Raw genomic sequence first — 17,216 nt, forward strand, 5'->3', positions numbered from 1 at the left:
TATGCAAAAACTCTGATTGGTGCATCAAAATAATATCTCTTGCCAGCTGGGATAATATAAGACGCCAATAAATGCAGTTTATGTCTCATGTGTTGCATACTGCATTTTTAACATTTCTGCCCCACTTTTCAATCCAGTTACTTTCTCACCTTATGTTTCAGTCCAAGCAATGTAACAACAGTTAAGTGTTTCACATTCAACCCATAAGGCCTGGATTAAAAGCACAGGGATAAATTCCTGTCCCTGTGAGGAGGAGAAGCCGTATAAAAAAAATAAAAAAAAAACTTGCTGAATGTATTGTGTTAAATAGCAATTACACAAGTTATGCCTCATTTGAAAGTTAAAAAGTCAAAATAGGTAAATACCTCACTCTGGGGTAAATATTTTGTGCTTGTATGATAAGTAACTCACCTGTTCCCCCTAACTTGTAATAAGGACTTAAATATTCATTACTGAGTAAAATAACACCCCCTGCCAATTTATAAGCAGAAAGAGCTGATTAATCCATAAGGAGCCCGGGTACATAATCAGGAGAGGTTAAGAGGCCAAAGTAAGAGGATTGTTTACTAATTGGACCACATGTGCTGGTGTGGCAGCCTTTATCTAGTCCTAGCCACACATAACCACATGTATCTTCTGCACCCTCATTAGCAGATACTACTGTATTTATCTGCGGTCTCCAGGGGGTGGCAGTTTTTATAACATTCCCTGGGTTCTCTGTTGTCCTCATGCTCCAGAACATTACAAAAAAGAAACATTTCCCTTTACTTCACGCTGAGGAGGACATTCTGAATGAATGCCACAGGCTCATTCTCAACAAAGAACTACACACTGAGCTAAAACTGTAATACAGAATAACAACTCCATTAATGGTAGTGGCAGTATTTCTTAAATGAGCAGAAACAATATTTGTGATCATCATCCTTTTCTTCATCTATAGCGCCACAGCCCTAGATTGGCACCCTAGCGCTCATGATGCAAAGAAGGAGCGCACATGAGCTAGATGAAAGGTTTGCCCTTGGAATGTGTTGTGATCTTGCAGATTATGCTACAGTATGACTGCCTGAAAAACATAACACATAATTAGACATATGGTTTATATCTTCACAAGTCTACAGCCTGTCTGAATAGATGCAACACAGGGCTGCTCGCCTGCTGCAGAGATTGATCAAATTGTGACACACCATGCCTGACATATCCAAAGTATGAAGATACCATAAAAAGAGAATGTAGGCTGGGTGGATTATTTGGAATTTTTTTCCAAAAAAGGTATGACCTGTGGGAATGGAATTATCAGCAGAGAATAGGATGGGTGCCCAGACTGAATCTAAAATAGGAATTGTAAACATAATGTATGAAGAAATTCTCTGGAATAATTCCCACTTGTACAAACTTTACTGCAATGAAATAAGATGGCTCCTAAATGTAAAGTGCGACAGGGCCTGATGCTGAACTAGACGCGTGACTTCCTGTCCGGGCTGATACTGAATGCTTTGTTGTGACTCGGCTTGGTTACAGATGGGCTCTTACTTTGGCTCCTCCTTATGTGCAGTTGATCTGAACTCTGACGGATTTTCAGACCTGCTGGTCGGGGCGCCCATGTTTTCCGAGGTGAGGGACGAGGGGCTCGTCACCGTCTACATCAACAGAGGAAATGTAAGTACTGCTATTGAGCATCTATTTTAACATTATGATGCACAACTTCTTTGCAGCAATGCCCCATGCACATCCCAGTTATTGAACGTTATTGGGGGAGAGACCGGGAAAAGACTAATATGATACTATTAATGGTTAATACTGTACTGGCTACTCTAGAGGTACAGTACAAAGCCTGAAATGCAAGTTTTGACTTGCCAAGATTCACTTGTAATATAAAATTGCACATAATGCAGCATTGCACGCCTCTCTGATAGCTATTGGCTATTGATAATGCAGCCTCTATCAACCTGCCTCCCAGTTTATAAATAGTCTGGCTATCTTGGCAAATCTATAATAGTATCGGGACCTTGGTACTGAATGCAATAGATCTGAGTCTAAACCAAAAAAGAGTTGAAAATGAAAGTATTACTATCAGACTTGACTTGTAGACAGCGGATGTGGTGGAATGACAATGGCAAAGTAGCACGTGTAAAGCATCAATGAGAAATACCTGATTTCCTGTAATTCTCTGAATGTGTGAATCTGCAGCCTCTTTTGATGTTGTTGAGCTTAGACTGTTTTTCTACCAGGGACACGAAGTGGCTTTCATTGCTAGAGCAGTGGAAGAAGAGTAGCAGGGGAAGGCCTCTGCATGGCCAACTCTTAACAAGGCAGGATTGGGTGGAGTTGGATATTTTATCATGATGTGCCAGAATGCCGGGGGCTGTGTTTGGTTTTGAGGACAGCGAATCTGACTTACTTGCAAGGCTAGGCAATTATCCTGGTTAAGCCGTAGTACATCACACCAATGTTTTCCACAACTACCTTTTCACTAGCCAAGTCCTCTGTGTGCACTCTTTATCTGAACACCCTGAATACACCAAAATTAACTCGTCAGCCCAAGCACTCAATTAGGTTAAGGCCGTCTCTTTATCATTAGAAATACTTAGGGTCTCGGTGTGAAAACAAAGAAAGACCGAGCAAGAACTGCATGGTCTTGGGCTCATCATTTGAGACTTTGCCCTCAATGCTCAGAAGTCGTTAGAGTATTACCAGATGAGTTGTGATGCCATTGGTTCCTCTGAGGGGTTTAATCAATATGTTCATCACAGCAATGCACACTGTCCTCTCAGTAACTCAGGCCAGATTCTGCTGTCTGAAGGGTTTCCAGATACATCCGGATGGAAGTCATCAACAAGGTATCATGGATTGGTAGCATAATTCAAGGTGCAGCCCTTGGCTCTCCTATCTCAAGCTAAATATTGGGCACAAAGCACCTGATTGCATCTCTATAACTACAACCTTTTCTGCACAGAGTACCAAAAAACATTTATAGCAACAGAGAATAATATGTCCAAACAGCACCAAGGGCTTGATATATAAAGTGGTTTAGCGGTTGCCAATGTGATTTGCAGAGTTGGTGACCGTGAAATCAATTTTTCTGATGTACTAACCCGATTTTGCAGTTAAAACGTTATTCCTGTTCACAAAATGGGCTTAGAAACTCATACCGAAAAGCATTTTGGAAGGGGTGTGCTAAGGATGTTCCTTTCAAATTGTAAGTCGGTAAGATACATATCAAAAGTTCGCAACCATAATTCTGGCCACAAACCATTGATCTGTTACAGATTCCAAATTTGGGGTCGTAACTGATTCATAACAGGGAAAGGGTCCTCTATTTTTGTGAATTGGGGTGGCAGCTGACTCGGACGACGAAGGAGTCCAGGCTCCTTTAAAGAAATCAGGGTGCATTAGAAATAATTGTGACCTATTAATATTAATTAAACAGGTCGTTCGAAGACAACCCACAGTTCGGTATTTTGTGAACTGACTTATTTGTGCATAGATCCGTTCACAAAATCAGAATGCATTTGCAATAATTTGGTGCAGAATATGCAACCACTTTTTGAGAATATAATGTTTGTGCTCCCAGTGAGGCTCTCGGTGTGGCAAAGATTTTAGATCCTTACCGTCTTGAATATTGACATGCACTGCACCACTCACTATAAGACTTTAAACGCGATTCACTGAACATGAGCCCTTGCTGATCATATTTGTCCCTTAAAAAAAACTTTGCACTTCTCTCTTGCAATGCTGGGAATTTGCAACATCCACTTTTGCATTATTTTCGATTTTAATGCATTGGTTAATAAGAGGATTTTCGAATTAGGTATTCATAGCTCCTTTTTAAGAGCCGTTGTGTGATACTAGTCCCACATAGCTTTGCTTCCCATGTTCCTTGGTGAGAACGGCAAAATAAATATTTCGAAATTGATCAGTGCTGTAGTGCAGCACATTATATAATGTAAGTTCTATCCCTCTCCATGAGTAGTGTATCAGTGCCTTGTTTGTGCAAAATAGTGGCAAATAGAGCAAACTTTTGTTTAGGATCTTGGCAGACATTTTTGACAGCTGACATTTTTGACAGCTTCTCACGTGAGCATTCTTTCTGGTTCATGCACATTTCATTTCCCACAATTGGTTCTTAAATTATTAGCTGCTGTGCCATTCCTGTAGTCTCCATTCTCCAGAAGCCTCAGAGGTTAGACCTTCCAAGCAGGTGTAGGTGGAATTAATACAGGGTTCCCCCTGGCCATGCTCTGGCAGCAAAGCCTGGGGATGAGTCTGGTGGCCCAGTGCAAAAAAGTGGAAGTGTTCACTTCTCTTCCATTTATTTTGCATGCTCTGAGAGTTCACCATATGAACCTCAATCCCTAATAAGCTAACCAAGATACAGAAAGGAGGACTGACCCTCAGCAAGTTTACAAGAAGAGTAGTCGGGCACTGGGATCGCTCGTCATTTGTTCAAGGGACATTTTGGCCCCTTTTGCCTTTCCAGGATACATTGATAAGATGTCTAGGTCCTGCATCACAGAGCATTTGCAGTTTCCTATGCAATCATCTTTATACTAGTGAGCATTTTGAAGCCTGAAAAATCCTTGATCTTTTAGCCACAGAATGTTGGCATGTATGTATTCAGTATCAGGTGCGGTTTTAGGGTGGTGCAAGCAGTGCGGCACAGTGCGGCAGCACCGGGTGCTGACCTGGATTGGGGGGGTGCTGTTGCTTAGCAATGACTTACGAAACTTGTGGTTTAAAATCACCTCCTGAAAAGTTCCTTGTGCGTTGTACAGGGGGATGGTAGGTCTGCATTAAACCAGGAATACAGGCAGAGATATCCTGTGACTCTGATATATGGGCTTAGTTACCCCCAACCTTTGATTTTCCACAAACCTGGTTTGAGGGAGTGGTAACTGCCCTCTTTTTAAGGGTATGTCCCCCTGGCCAGCCAAATGTTCTGTTTTAGAGAGTCAAAATAAAGAAGGAGCATCATCAGTGGTTTCGAAGTTTGTCATATTCACAGTGGAAAGAACACAGTGCTGGTATTCATCTTGGGAGCAGCTCTGCTCGCCGTTCAGGGACATTTAGCTCTACAGTGGTCAAGGACAAGGAGCAGTATCTAAGAATAAATAGTAATTGTATGGAGTGGGCGAACAAGTTTTCCACTATTAGCTAAGTAAAGCTCAGCAAATACCAGGCTAAGTCCCTCCGACTGGCAACACAGGGTGCTTCACTTGAGAGGCGTACTATTGGATCCAGCACTAAATTTATCAGATTGCTAACATAGTGGAACGTTTCATAAAATAGCCATCGAATAGGCTTATCCAGGAATGATTGCATATTCTATAATTGATGTTGGCATTGAAAAACTTCCATGAATTCTGTGTGCAACACATTGAACTCTACCAGAAGGACTCTCACCACGAGTCACAGCTCATCTCCTAACGCCTTCAGAGTTTTCCGTAAAAGAGGCTGATAGTGACAGAGTTGACTGTGCGACTGCCAACTAGAGCCTTTAGCTGCCCAGAGGCTCTGGGCGGCGAAGGGATGTGGTGGCAGTGACCAGGTGCTTCCTGAGATGTGTTCGTGCACTTGTTGTCTGGCAGAAAAGGGGAGGTCTTCTTTCTCTTAGGACTGCTCGTTCAGCTGTCCGGTCAGTGTTTTTCTAAGCCTGCCCTGTTTCCTGTTGCTAGGGCGTCCTGGAAGAGCAGCTCGTTCTGAATGGTGACAACGCATACAATGCTCACTTTGGAGAAAGCATGGCTGCGCTTGGAGATATTGATGATGATGGATTCCCAGGTGAGTATCATGTCCTCAACTGATGCTTTTTTTTAATGAAATAAGTACACACCTTCAAATGTAATACCTAAAATTAAAAGCATCAAAGTGTGAAAATAGCTTTTCTTACAATCAAAGTACTTACCTCTCTTATTATGGCACAACATGTTGAGCATAATTGAGTTTCATGGCATTCTTTTACCTAATTTATTACAATTATATAATAATCATTAATGAATTAACATTTGAGAGATTGAAATGTTCCCAGCAACAATCCAGACGTTTAGAAGAATCTGCGTTTGTAAGAGAATTCAGCCTGAGAGTGGTAAAATGTCAATTCTGAAAGTCTTTGGCCCGTATTTATACTTTTTTTAGCGCCGCATTTGCGCCGCTTTTTGGCGCAAAACGGCGCAAACCTACAAAATACAATGGCATTTTGCAAGTTTGCGCTGTTTTTGCGTCAAAAAATGACGCAAATGCGGCGCAAAAAAAGTATAAATACGGGCCTTTATGCGTAGTCATTAATTTCCTTCAACACTTATTCCTAATTGTAAGGAAGTTGACTGATGACTGCTGGTGGCTCATCACCTGTCAGTGGAAGGATGGGAGTCGAATTAACTTCTCTTTAGTTGGAATTTAATTTTATTCAAAGCCAAAGAGGAATCCTTATTACATCGCAATGCCATGAGTATGATTGATTTTAATATTTTGTGTTGACTTGCCACAGAATGTTTGCTAAGATTCAAAATCGGTGAAAATGGCTGAAATGTGTGCACGCTTAACTTTGTGGAAACACCTTCGATGTGGTGAAATATTTTGTTGGTGTTTTCATGAAATTACAGGCATACTACTCAATTTTCAAGTAGAAATTAAGATGTTTTTTTTTAGAATTTTAGGTAGAGGTGCAATACTCCACCAATATCCCAGATGTTCAGTATTGCCCCAAAACATTTCTGAACATTACCAAAACTGTAGATTTTAGCAGAGTGCTACTGAATTTCCCATGAAAATGTTATTACAGATTACATCCATCCCTTAGTTGAATGGCTTCATCAAAAAGTGTCCTTTAATCAGTGTGAAGTTTCTTCTGGATTCACATGTGTATATGGTTTTCTTTCTATTTTTTTTGTCAAATCTAAAAAAATATTCAAAATAAGATTGGGCACCCGATCAGAGTCACTTGATTATTAGGTGTATAATTGCATTGATTTGCAATCAATATTTGTGGGACCGAATGCATAGTGATGCACCCATCACTAGTAAATGCTTCTTATAAATCATTCAAACCACAACTGACATCACAGTAAAAAATTCTACTTCATCTTGGATTAAGAAAATTAGCTAGAATTCTCTGAACAACAGTGGCATAACGAAACATGAGGGAAGTCCCCTGCAAAGTACATGGAGGGGGCCCCCATCCTTGGCCCACCACCTACCACTTTTGCTGAGGGGGCCTCCAAGTACTCAGGGGGCCCTCTGCACCGTGGGGGCTTATGTTACGCAACTGGTAGGCAGACCATCAATTTTGGAAAGGGTATTATATAAGGCATGTTTGTCCAAGCCTCTCTCCTGAAACTCATGGCATTTGCTTAATTTGTAAATAAAAACGTTCTGGTGCCCAAAGCCCTCCTCTTAAACACCTGGCTGCAATTAATTAAATGTGAATATTGAGGCAGCGTAATCCCGAAGCCACCTCAGACCTCTTCAATCCATTTAAAGCGACCCCCTGCCCCTTCAGCTCACTCCTGCAGCTTCCTGCTTTCGCCTATAGTGGCACATTTTAGTTGTATCTCTTCCTCCGTCTTTCCCACCTGCGTCTTTTGCTCGCAGTAAATGCTTGAGGTAGAAAAATAAGTGCCGGCCCTCAAAAATAAGTGCCGGTGCTCTGCACCGGAAACAAGCACAAATTAAGCACTGCTGACACATGACGAAGAAGCCTATGTTTTTCCTAGCGGTCTGCAGGCCTCATGGAACACCCCTCAAGGTTACTGTGAGCATGAAAATGCCAATTCCATCTAGGCGCCGAGGAGACCTAACAATGCACCAAGCAAGGTATCCATGTTCAATATTGCCTGATTTCATGAGCAGAGCACTACCTTCTCCTGAATGCTCGCAATCTCTGGCAAGCTGTTAGCACGGATGCAACATGGTTGTAGGTTCTGAAATTAACAGCCTGAACGTTGAACAATATTAGATGTTTTATTACTGTGCTGTTGTACTATTGCCTGCGGTAAGGATAGGTGAGAGATTCTGTCCATCCCTGAATAATTTAGGCCAGAAGCTTCCCTCACACTTTTTTTCACTGAAGCAAAAGTATTTGGTGCCGAAAGAAACACCCATATTTCGTGCCATAATATCGTCATACACCAAATCCAATTGACATTTCTGGGATCTGAAGTTAATTCTTGTGAGTATATGCCAGGCATTATCATTCAGAGATAAAGGTGCCTACATGGTTTCTATTGTTATCGTTGTTTACCATTTGTAAAGTGGGCAGTCGGACACTAACCGTGTTCTTGATAATATGGGAATTACTTCCAAATGGTTAAAAGATTGCTTTTGTTGAGCGGTGCCTGGTACTCACTTGGAGATGCGCAGTGAGTTGCGTCAGCGAGAGTGTGCGTAGCTCTGTTAGGCGAGTGCGTCAGCTTTAACGGCCTGTGGGTGTCTGCGGGCTGAGACTAGAGGGGTACAACAAACTGCTAACGCACTAACTCAACTGCAATGCACACCTATGCCTGGCAAATGTATGTGTTAGTGCACGTGGTGATTTGCCTGAATGGTGAGATACAAGAACATCTTTAGAAACCCTTTCAACATATGGTCATCAGGTGAGGTCTGCCACGTCACGCTCTAGTGACTAAATGAATGAAAAGGCAGCTTTTAAAGCTTCTGTTGAATATGAAGAAAGAGGATGTTGGGTCAGAGTGTCTCCATAATGAACCAGGATTTTAGGTGTTTTCTGAGAAGAATGTCCTGGTTTTTCTCACTCTTGCCCTTCAGCTTCACACGTGTCTTCGAAGACCTTTTATTGAGCCATCTTTTAAAGAGAGTTAGGTCAGACATCACAAAATTACTTTCCCCTACAAATCTTTATCATAGTGACCTAGCATAATGAGCCCGCACACTGAAGAAGTGAACCAAAGCGCCTACCGCAGTCACCTTCCTTCACCCTGAGAACACAAGTCCTACCTTCCCAGAGGCGCCGCCGTTGCTCCTGTGCGGTTGTCACTTGCTGCACGGCCAGAACCGGTCACAGATCTCCTCCATTTCCTGAGATTTCACTTGGCTCTGCTTTGTCCTCGTTATCTCCTCTCACAGTTTTCATGTGCTCTGTTGTACAAGTGTCCTCTTGTGATAAAACCCGGGTGAAAACGAAGTGCTGACACAAGTCTTAAGAGTTTCCGAAGCAAAATCTTCTAGTGCTGGCTCGGTGCCCTCTCTGACTCATGTCCCTGCACACTCTCTGAGGTTCCCCACTGTGTTTCATTTGGCCCCAGCTCCCCCGGCGAATACATATAATGCTGAGTAATGTTGCCTTAAGTTGTGTAAAGTTATGTGAAGTTATGCTAAGTTAAGTGAAAATGTTGATAAAGCACATGGCTATCTGAAGTGATCATGACACTAAATTCACATAGCAAGTGCCCTGTTCACTAACGAATGCTCAACATACATGACTTTGTTGCCCAGTGGGGTGTGGCATCTCAGCACAAGTAATACTTAAAACAAATTTAATAAGGGCCGTGGTAGGTAAGAAAGTAAAGAGGAGTATTTGTTTAATTAGAGTGCAGATGGAATTGATGGGGCTGTGTGTACAATGAACCAGGAGAGTTGACATGGTGCAGAGATGCAATTAAGGGATCGTATTAACATTTATTGTCCCCCGGCTTTCCTGCAGTATTACAGGCCTGCGACTAAGCACTGAGTGAGGCCTGTCTCTCTTTTCACTCTCTTGCATGGATTTTCTTCTGTTAGAGGAGTGACGAAAACCCTACGCTCTACGAAAACCCAGATCTCTGTAGAGTGACCATCATCCACCCATCATCAACTTACTCATCATCCGATTTGGTTTGACTACTTTTTGCAGCACAATCTATTTAATTAGAGCCATAAAACATGAAATATAGGAAATGCCACATGAATCACCAGCTCTCTGGAATGCCTGCGCGAGAGTACAGCTGACTTATGCCAAGCTAAACTGGCAGCTCTTGGCAGCAATTCTGAATTCAGTTGGACTGACATTTCCGCCCCCAAGCTTGTTAGTACCATTAAGGCAGGGGAGTGGTGGGAAAGGTGGGTGGCACTTGGAGGGTGCTAGTCAGTATGAATAACTGAACATTTACTTTTGCTGGTTTTTAATTTGTATACAGATGTTGCAATTGGCGCCCCAAAAGAAGACAATTATGCTGGAGCTGTTTACATCTACCATGGCGATGCGGATGGGATTGTACCCAAGTACTCTATGGTGAGCTTTTCCATACTGGTAATTGTATGTATGGTATATGTGTTACTTAAATAGCTGTATAGGTAGGTAGGTAGATAGGGTAACATCTCTTTTGCCAAAGATCGGATACAGGTTGATGAGGACTGCCATTATCCGCCAACTCAAGCGTAACTCTGCATGCATCCTGAATATCTGTGCAATTGAAACTTTCAAATCTACTGTGTACAAAAATACCAAGCTTGCGGCAAGGAGAGATGAATGCCCCATGCCACAAATCTGTTCTTCTCAAACAAGTGAAGTGCATTCTATTGACCATGCAGAATCTAGCTGCACTGAAACTCCTGAATAATAAATATTTTCCCAAAAGCAGTTCAATAAGGATATGAAATACTTAGGAAGGGCCTGAATCCAAAAGCACATATTCAAAAAGTCAAGGAGGTCAAAAAGTAGAGGATTTCATCCTGTTTCGCTTTCGACTTGTGATGTTCTGGCATTCACAAAAGTGCTCGGGAGTAGTCCTGGAAGTACACAACAGTCCTATATTTTCAGAATTGCTCCTACTTGACCAGTACGTATTTGTGGAGGTTTTTCACTGAAATGCAACACCTCTCCTTACACCCCCATGTAATTTTAAGGTTTTATCAACATATATTCCATCACTAGAAACACATTTACTCCAACATTTTTAGAAGCGACTTCAAGGCTGCTTCCAGATTGTGAAGAGCATATAAAATATTTGTTAATGGCCACAAACATATTTGTTTTTCTGTATTCATATGCCTTATGTAAGGACATCATCTCCAGTTCTGTTTTGACAATCCTCCTTTCGTAGCCCTGACCCTACATTTATGACAATGTAAAATCTTCCAATCTGCAGAATATTTGCCCATTGTAAATAATTCTAATGGTTCTAAAACTCCACTTATCCTGGGTCATAGAATCAGGACATAGAATATAGAACCTCAAAAGCCTTTTTTGACCTCCCATTTTACACTTAGGACCCCTTTGTGAGTAGTAGTGGTAATACAGAACCCAGACTTATTGATTACGGATTCAATTATCATAAGGTGTTAGCCAAAATAGGAACTAACACATGGATCCCATATTTACTTGGCCCATTCCTGGTTGCGATTCCTAGATCCGGACACTTTTCAGTGCACATTTTCCACCTGCATTGTGGAGGTGGAAAATATACATGGAAAAGCATTTGGTTTCACTAGGTGAGTTTCAGCAGCCAGTGTGGGTGGTAATTTCCTGAAATCATTACAGAATTACCACTCTGCTCCACTTGAAATGGAGCACTTAGCCGGGCAAACACATTTGTGCAACAGGCCATAGGCAGCATAGTTTGTATACACAAAATCATACACGAGGTCCATAGAGTGCAACATTATTTTAGTTATAGTGAGTTCTTTCGGGAAACGTCCTTAACCATGCATTCTTAACAATGCAGATGTTTTCCATGCATGCGTAACCACGCTTCCTGGAAAAACGCATGGCTTTTTCTGTGCCTTAACCACGCATGTTCTAAACATGACTACGCGTAGTTAAGGCAGAGAAAAAGCCATGCGTAGTTTGGGAGAGGACGGGGAGGCTGCGGTGAGATAAGTGGGTCTGGAGCAGGGGTGTTGGGTGGATTAAGGGATTGGGGTGGATGGAGGGTCAGGTGGGCTATTTTTTTTAAGGGGCGGAGTGGGGGGTATGGTATTTTGTTTTAGGCCTTAGGGTAGGGGGTCGGGCTATTTTCTTTTTTTTTTTAGGGGCAGGAGTGTGGGGGTTTGGGTATTTTATTTATTTAGGGTTTAGGGTGTGGGGCTGGGTAGTTTATTTTTAAAGGGATGAGGGAAGGTTTCAGGAAGGGTGGGAGGAGAGGAGAGGAGGAAGGATCGGGAGAGGATGTGGTGAGATAAGCGTGGTTGGGGCAGGGTTGTGGGTAGTTTTTAGTGGTGGAGTGGATATAGGGCCTAGGGTGGGTGGTGATTATTGCGGTACTTTAGTTTTTAGGGGCAGGGGTCGAGGGAGTCAGGGTAGGTATTTTCAGGGCTCAGGGTGGATGGGGGTCAGGGTAATTTCAGTGCTTTAAATGGGCCAGTACTGTCTGGTACTGAGTACCAGCACTTTTGTATTTTGAGAGGGAGAGTACCTGCGCTTCTCAAGAAAAATGTAATACTTTTAATTGGATAGTACCAGCACTTCTCAGAAACAAGCAGGTACTCTGATACAGAGTACCTGCACTTCTATTTTTCCATTTCAAGCGCTGGGTAATTTAGTTATTAGGGGTGATGTGGGAGGGTTTGGATATTTTTTGCTAGGGCTTAGAGTGAGTCTGGGGTCGGGATAGTTTATTAATAGGGGGAAGGTTTTAGGGCTCAGGGCGGGTGTGGGGTAGTTTATTTTTTAGGGGCAGGGGTGGGGGGTCAGGGTAGTCTTTTTTTTAGGGCTCAGGGTGGGTGGCGGTTGGGGTACTTTAGTTTTTATGGGCAAGGGGGGGGTGTTGGGATCTTTTTTTAGGGCTCAGGGCGAGTGGGGTTCAGGGTAGTTTAGGTATTATGGGTGGGGGTAGTTTTGGGCCTCAGGGCACATGGGGGGGGGGGGTGCATGAAATAACCACCTCGTAGTTCTGACTGTGTTGTCTAGGGATGCATTGTTCTGGCATGCGTGGTTCCATCATCAACCGCTCTTTCACATTCCCAGCACACTTCTACTAGGGCAAGGGAGAATGGGATTCTTATGAGAACATCATGTACTAAAAATAACAATTATAAGGGGAACATAGCGTTTTGTACGACAATTTAATAATTTTAGGACTCCACGCCAAACACAGTTTCAGACATGATATCAAGCACTGGCTTAGCTGGAATGTAGTAAAAGATGGTTCCATCAACCTCGCTGGAAAACGCTGGGGGAGGTAAAATTAATTCAATGTTCTGGACCTCCAACGCAGATGCTGGTCAAGAATCCGTGAGCGGGCTCAGGATTGTTTAGTAATTTATGATGCATTCTAAAACTCCGGGAATACATTTTGAGTGAGATTTGTGATTTTTCTTTAAACCTTCCATGACCAATTCTGAGTAGTGTGTGTGTGTGTTCCTGTAAGTGTTAAACTGAACTTTTATGAGTTAGACAAATAATGATACTAACTTTACCCCTGAATTAAATAATTTACACTCGATATATAAAAAAATCAATCCTATGATATACTCTGCTTCAGTTTAGAATGGTCAAGAGCAAAAGAAACATAAGGGTGCAGACCTTTGGGACACTGCCTGTTGATATTACTGCTTCTCGAGACTAATGTGAAGCCATCAGGTCACTTATAGACTTCAGGCCTCGGGAATCCCTGTTCAAGCACAAATTGGGGTTTAGGTCTGAATGAGAATTATGAGTTGTTGGACCTGGGGCTTTTTACAGGGTCATCCCCAACCTTTTTGCTTTCCTCCTCCTATATTTTTCTGACCCTTTTTGTTGACGTTAGGACTCTGAGCACTTTACCACTGCTGATCAGTGCTTAAGTGCATGTGCTCTCCCTTCAAAACTTGGTATGATTGGCTTACACCTGATTGGCACATTTAATTTACCTGTAAGTCCTTTGTACAGTAGTATCCCTATACACAGGGCCTGTAAATTAAATGCTACTAGTGGGCCTACAGCGCAGCTTGCGCCAGCCACAGAAGTAACTTTTCAAACCTCTTTCAGGCATTTTTTGGGTGTGGTATTAATGCATCAGATAACAAGGCTATGGTAATGAGGCACTTGAAAGGAATTCAAAGTACATGTGCAGAGTTCACACATCAAGAGGGTTCACAGAATGAAGTCTCAAAATTATATCAAATATATTTGAAAAAAAAGGCAACTGCAGCCATCAATTTCAAAATGCAGACACAAGCAGCGTAAAAAACCTACGACTAATGTGAAAAAATAATCATAAACGTTGGAACTACCCATAGTTACATTTTGCAGTTAGACTCTATCTCCTTGCGTGTGAATATTGACTTAAAACCAAACAAAACCACCAGAATTGGTTTTAATTACCATAGAAAACAGATTGGAGTGCAAAAAGGGGGGAAGAGTACCATAAGTGCCAATAATAGACTGCGAACAGTCCCAGTCAGTCATTTGAGCGGGCGGGGTGGGTGGGCCACACTCACAAAAAACGTACATATTAACACTCACCCACATACACACTAACTCATAGCCATACATTCGCAAGCACACACACTCAAAATGTTATAAGCACATACACACGCACACAACTATTCACAGCATGCACGCACTAATACACATACATTCATACATACACACTGTCACGCACACAAGCATGCACCAAACATCCCAAACATAAGAAGAACTTACCAGGCTGCAGCGATGATCTTGGGTGGTGGGAGGGAAGCCTCTGAGGTTCCTGGGGTGCTGGCACAGTTGCCTCATCTCATTGGCTAACCTTGGAGCAGCCAATGAGAGGAGCTGGCAGTCCTTACTAGTCACAGAGTGGGATGAGGGTCAGTGAGAGTTGCTGACCTCATCTATATATATTCTCGTACAATTAGATAAGGTAAAAAGGGGGTGAGGGTCACTGCTCTTCAGAATGCCCTCATAGTTATAGAAACGTGGAAATATTTTGAAAACATGGTTGCAGTTCAAACATAAATGTGCAGCTTCTACTTCTTGACACTCAGGGGTGTGCACAAAAGTTATATGGTGGGATAGTCAATACCTGCTGACCTATATCTTTTGCCTGAAACTACCCTACCCTTGATGTGTTTTTGTTCCAATGTATGGCAGCCATAATAACTATCCCTTATTATTGATGAGCACTTAATGCGCCTGATGTCCAAAAGTAACTGCTCATTGGGCTTTAGTATAGAAAGAGCTTGGTGAATATGCAACCATATAACACAACCAGGGCCGGCCTTAGCCCTGGTGGTGCCCTGTGCAACAGTGTTTGTTGGCACCCCCTAACCACCACCTCTGCCACAAATTCCCTCACTACCACCCTTTAACAGTGCTCCTTAGTCTCCATAACCACTCTCTCTCAGATGCATTTAATTAGTTTTGTAGCGCCACTCATTCCAGTGTACGGTGTCAGAGCACTTTACATTGCACACACGTTACACATAGACAGTCAATTAAAAGTGTGTAAATCAGTGTATAGGAAATGTTACATAAAACAAAGCACTACAAGATGTAGGGGGTCAGATGTCACCCATGCTGGTAGGCAGTATAGTTTAAGAGTGTGTGGCCTGGAGAAGCACAAACTCAGAATTTAAAATGTAACACCGTGGTTTGGGGTTCTCTTTAATAACGAGAATTGATATATACCCAATTAAAGCCTTTTTGCAAAAATTAGGATAATGAAAGAATGGAGAAACAAATAATAACACTGTGATCTATACCTTGCAGTTTGCATGCAGATCCTTGATGACTCCTAATAGGTACTGTTCTATATTAGGAGTTTAACTTAGAAAATGCAAGTAACAAAAGGACCTCTCTGACAAAAGCAATAATCCACTGACCTTGTTGCCTTATATACACTTTGTGATCTGCATGGTAGGTGTTCTTTGCAGGAGGCATATTAACTCCCTGTGCTACTTTGAAACTTACTCTTGAGAAAACTCAGAACTCCTCTCAGACAGAACATTAACCGCCAGAGTTATCTTTACATTTTTATTGTTGGATAAAAATTACTGGAGGCAAGAAACGCTGCAACATGGGCTTTTAAAATTATAATATACTTGGAAACAGGCGCCCCTTCCCAAAGTCAGCACCCGGTGGGGTGGCACCGGTCGCACTGCCCTAGAGCTGGCCCTGAACGCAACTATAAATGTGTGCGCTTAGGAAAAGAGATAAAGGTCACCAAACACACTTTAAACGCTTTTTTTTTAAATGCTTCCTACTCCAAACTTTGGTTTCGACTTGTAATAGTTCTGCACCTTTAGTCATTCAGACTGAGAACTGAAGTTGTATTTATTTCTCATTATGGATTTATATAGCAGCACCATTTCAAATCATACATCAATGGACTTCCTAAATGAAAAAAAAATGTTTTTAAAAGCAGTAAAATGTGCATGCACAATTTTAAAATGCTTCAGTTCACTACTGTGTCTAAGTTGAAAATATAATAATGTACACAAGAATTTTCTGAGGTGAAAAGCGGGCTATATTACAAAAAAATTAATTAATGTCAGTTAAATACATAGGCAGCACTTCCAGTTCTTGCATGATTGATACGGTCTATTGCTAATTTATCCAAAGTAACGTTGGCTCCCTGCAGCCTGTATGTACAAACTCTATTTTGCTGCTCAATGTGGCATTACCTATGCAATCCGACGTGAGCTGGTAAGATAAAGTGCTTCTATTACTGTGGGATGAGCCCTGTGGTCCTCCTATCGTGATTGCTTTTCTCTTTCAGCTGTTGCTTTTTAGGCGGGAATTAACCCCGCGCGCCTGCCCTCAGAAATGGCTGTGACTGATAAGTGAGATGCGAGACGAGCCGCTCTGAAGTGCTCGGAAAGCTTTGTTTCCCTGCCCTGATTCGTGCTCTGCATTATCTGTTTCAGCGGCTGTCCGGACACAGGATCAACCCTGCCTTGCGGATGTTTGGTCAGTCCATATCAGGAGGGGTCGACATGGACGGGAACGGGTACCCTGGTATGTACAAAGAGCTCACTGAATCATGGAACTGGTTAAGGCGCTCCCTCAGAAGAGCAGCTTCAACAAAATCAGGACGGGTCATTCCTTTCTGCTGTTAAACGTTAGTGCGCGATGGCTGATTCAGCAAGGGTGTCAGGGTGCGGGCCTGTTTGATTTTAATCAATCGATCAAGTGAAAACAAAAGGTTGCATTCACAACAGGTGTTAACTGACCGTTAGTATCATCCTGCCAGTGTCGTACAATTACAGGTTAAACCCGTCGGACTGGGGAATAATTGCACGGACCCGAAATTATAATGTGATTTTGTGCATGGCATTTCGTTCTGTGTGGGGGCGGGGGAAGGATTATAAGGTGGGGAGACGTG

The 17,216-nt window shown here is 42.4% G+C and overlaps 1 protein-coding gene across 1 annotated transcript in view; it reads left to right on the forward strand.

Moving 5' to 3' along the window:
- Positions 1 to 17,216, forward strand: part of ITGA9 (integrin subunit alpha 9) — an 818,222-nt gene that overhangs the window by 184,231 nt on the left and 616,775 nt on the right. Inside the window, exons 9-12 of the mRNA XM_069215150.1 lie at positions 1,519 to 1,656; positions 5,673 to 5,778; positions 10,128 to 10,222; positions 16,759 to 16,849. Coding sequence (XP_069071251.1) covers positions 1,519 to 1,656; positions 5,673 to 5,778; positions 10,128 to 10,222; positions 16,759 to 16,849 — 430 coding nt within the window. The remainder of the gene's footprint in view (positions 1 to 1,518; positions 1,657 to 5,672; positions 5,779 to 10,127; positions 10,223 to 16,758; positions 16,850 to 17,216) is intronic.

The sequence above is a fragment of the Pleurodeles waltl genome, chromosome 2_1 (assembly GCF_031143425.1).
Source record: "Pleurodeles waltl isolate 20211129_DDA chromosome 2_1, aPleWal1.hap1.20221129, whole genome shotgun sequence".
In the NCBI taxonomy this organism is placed as follows: Eukaryota; Metazoa; Chordata; class Amphibia; order Caudata; family Salamandridae; genus Pleurodeles; species Pleurodeles waltl.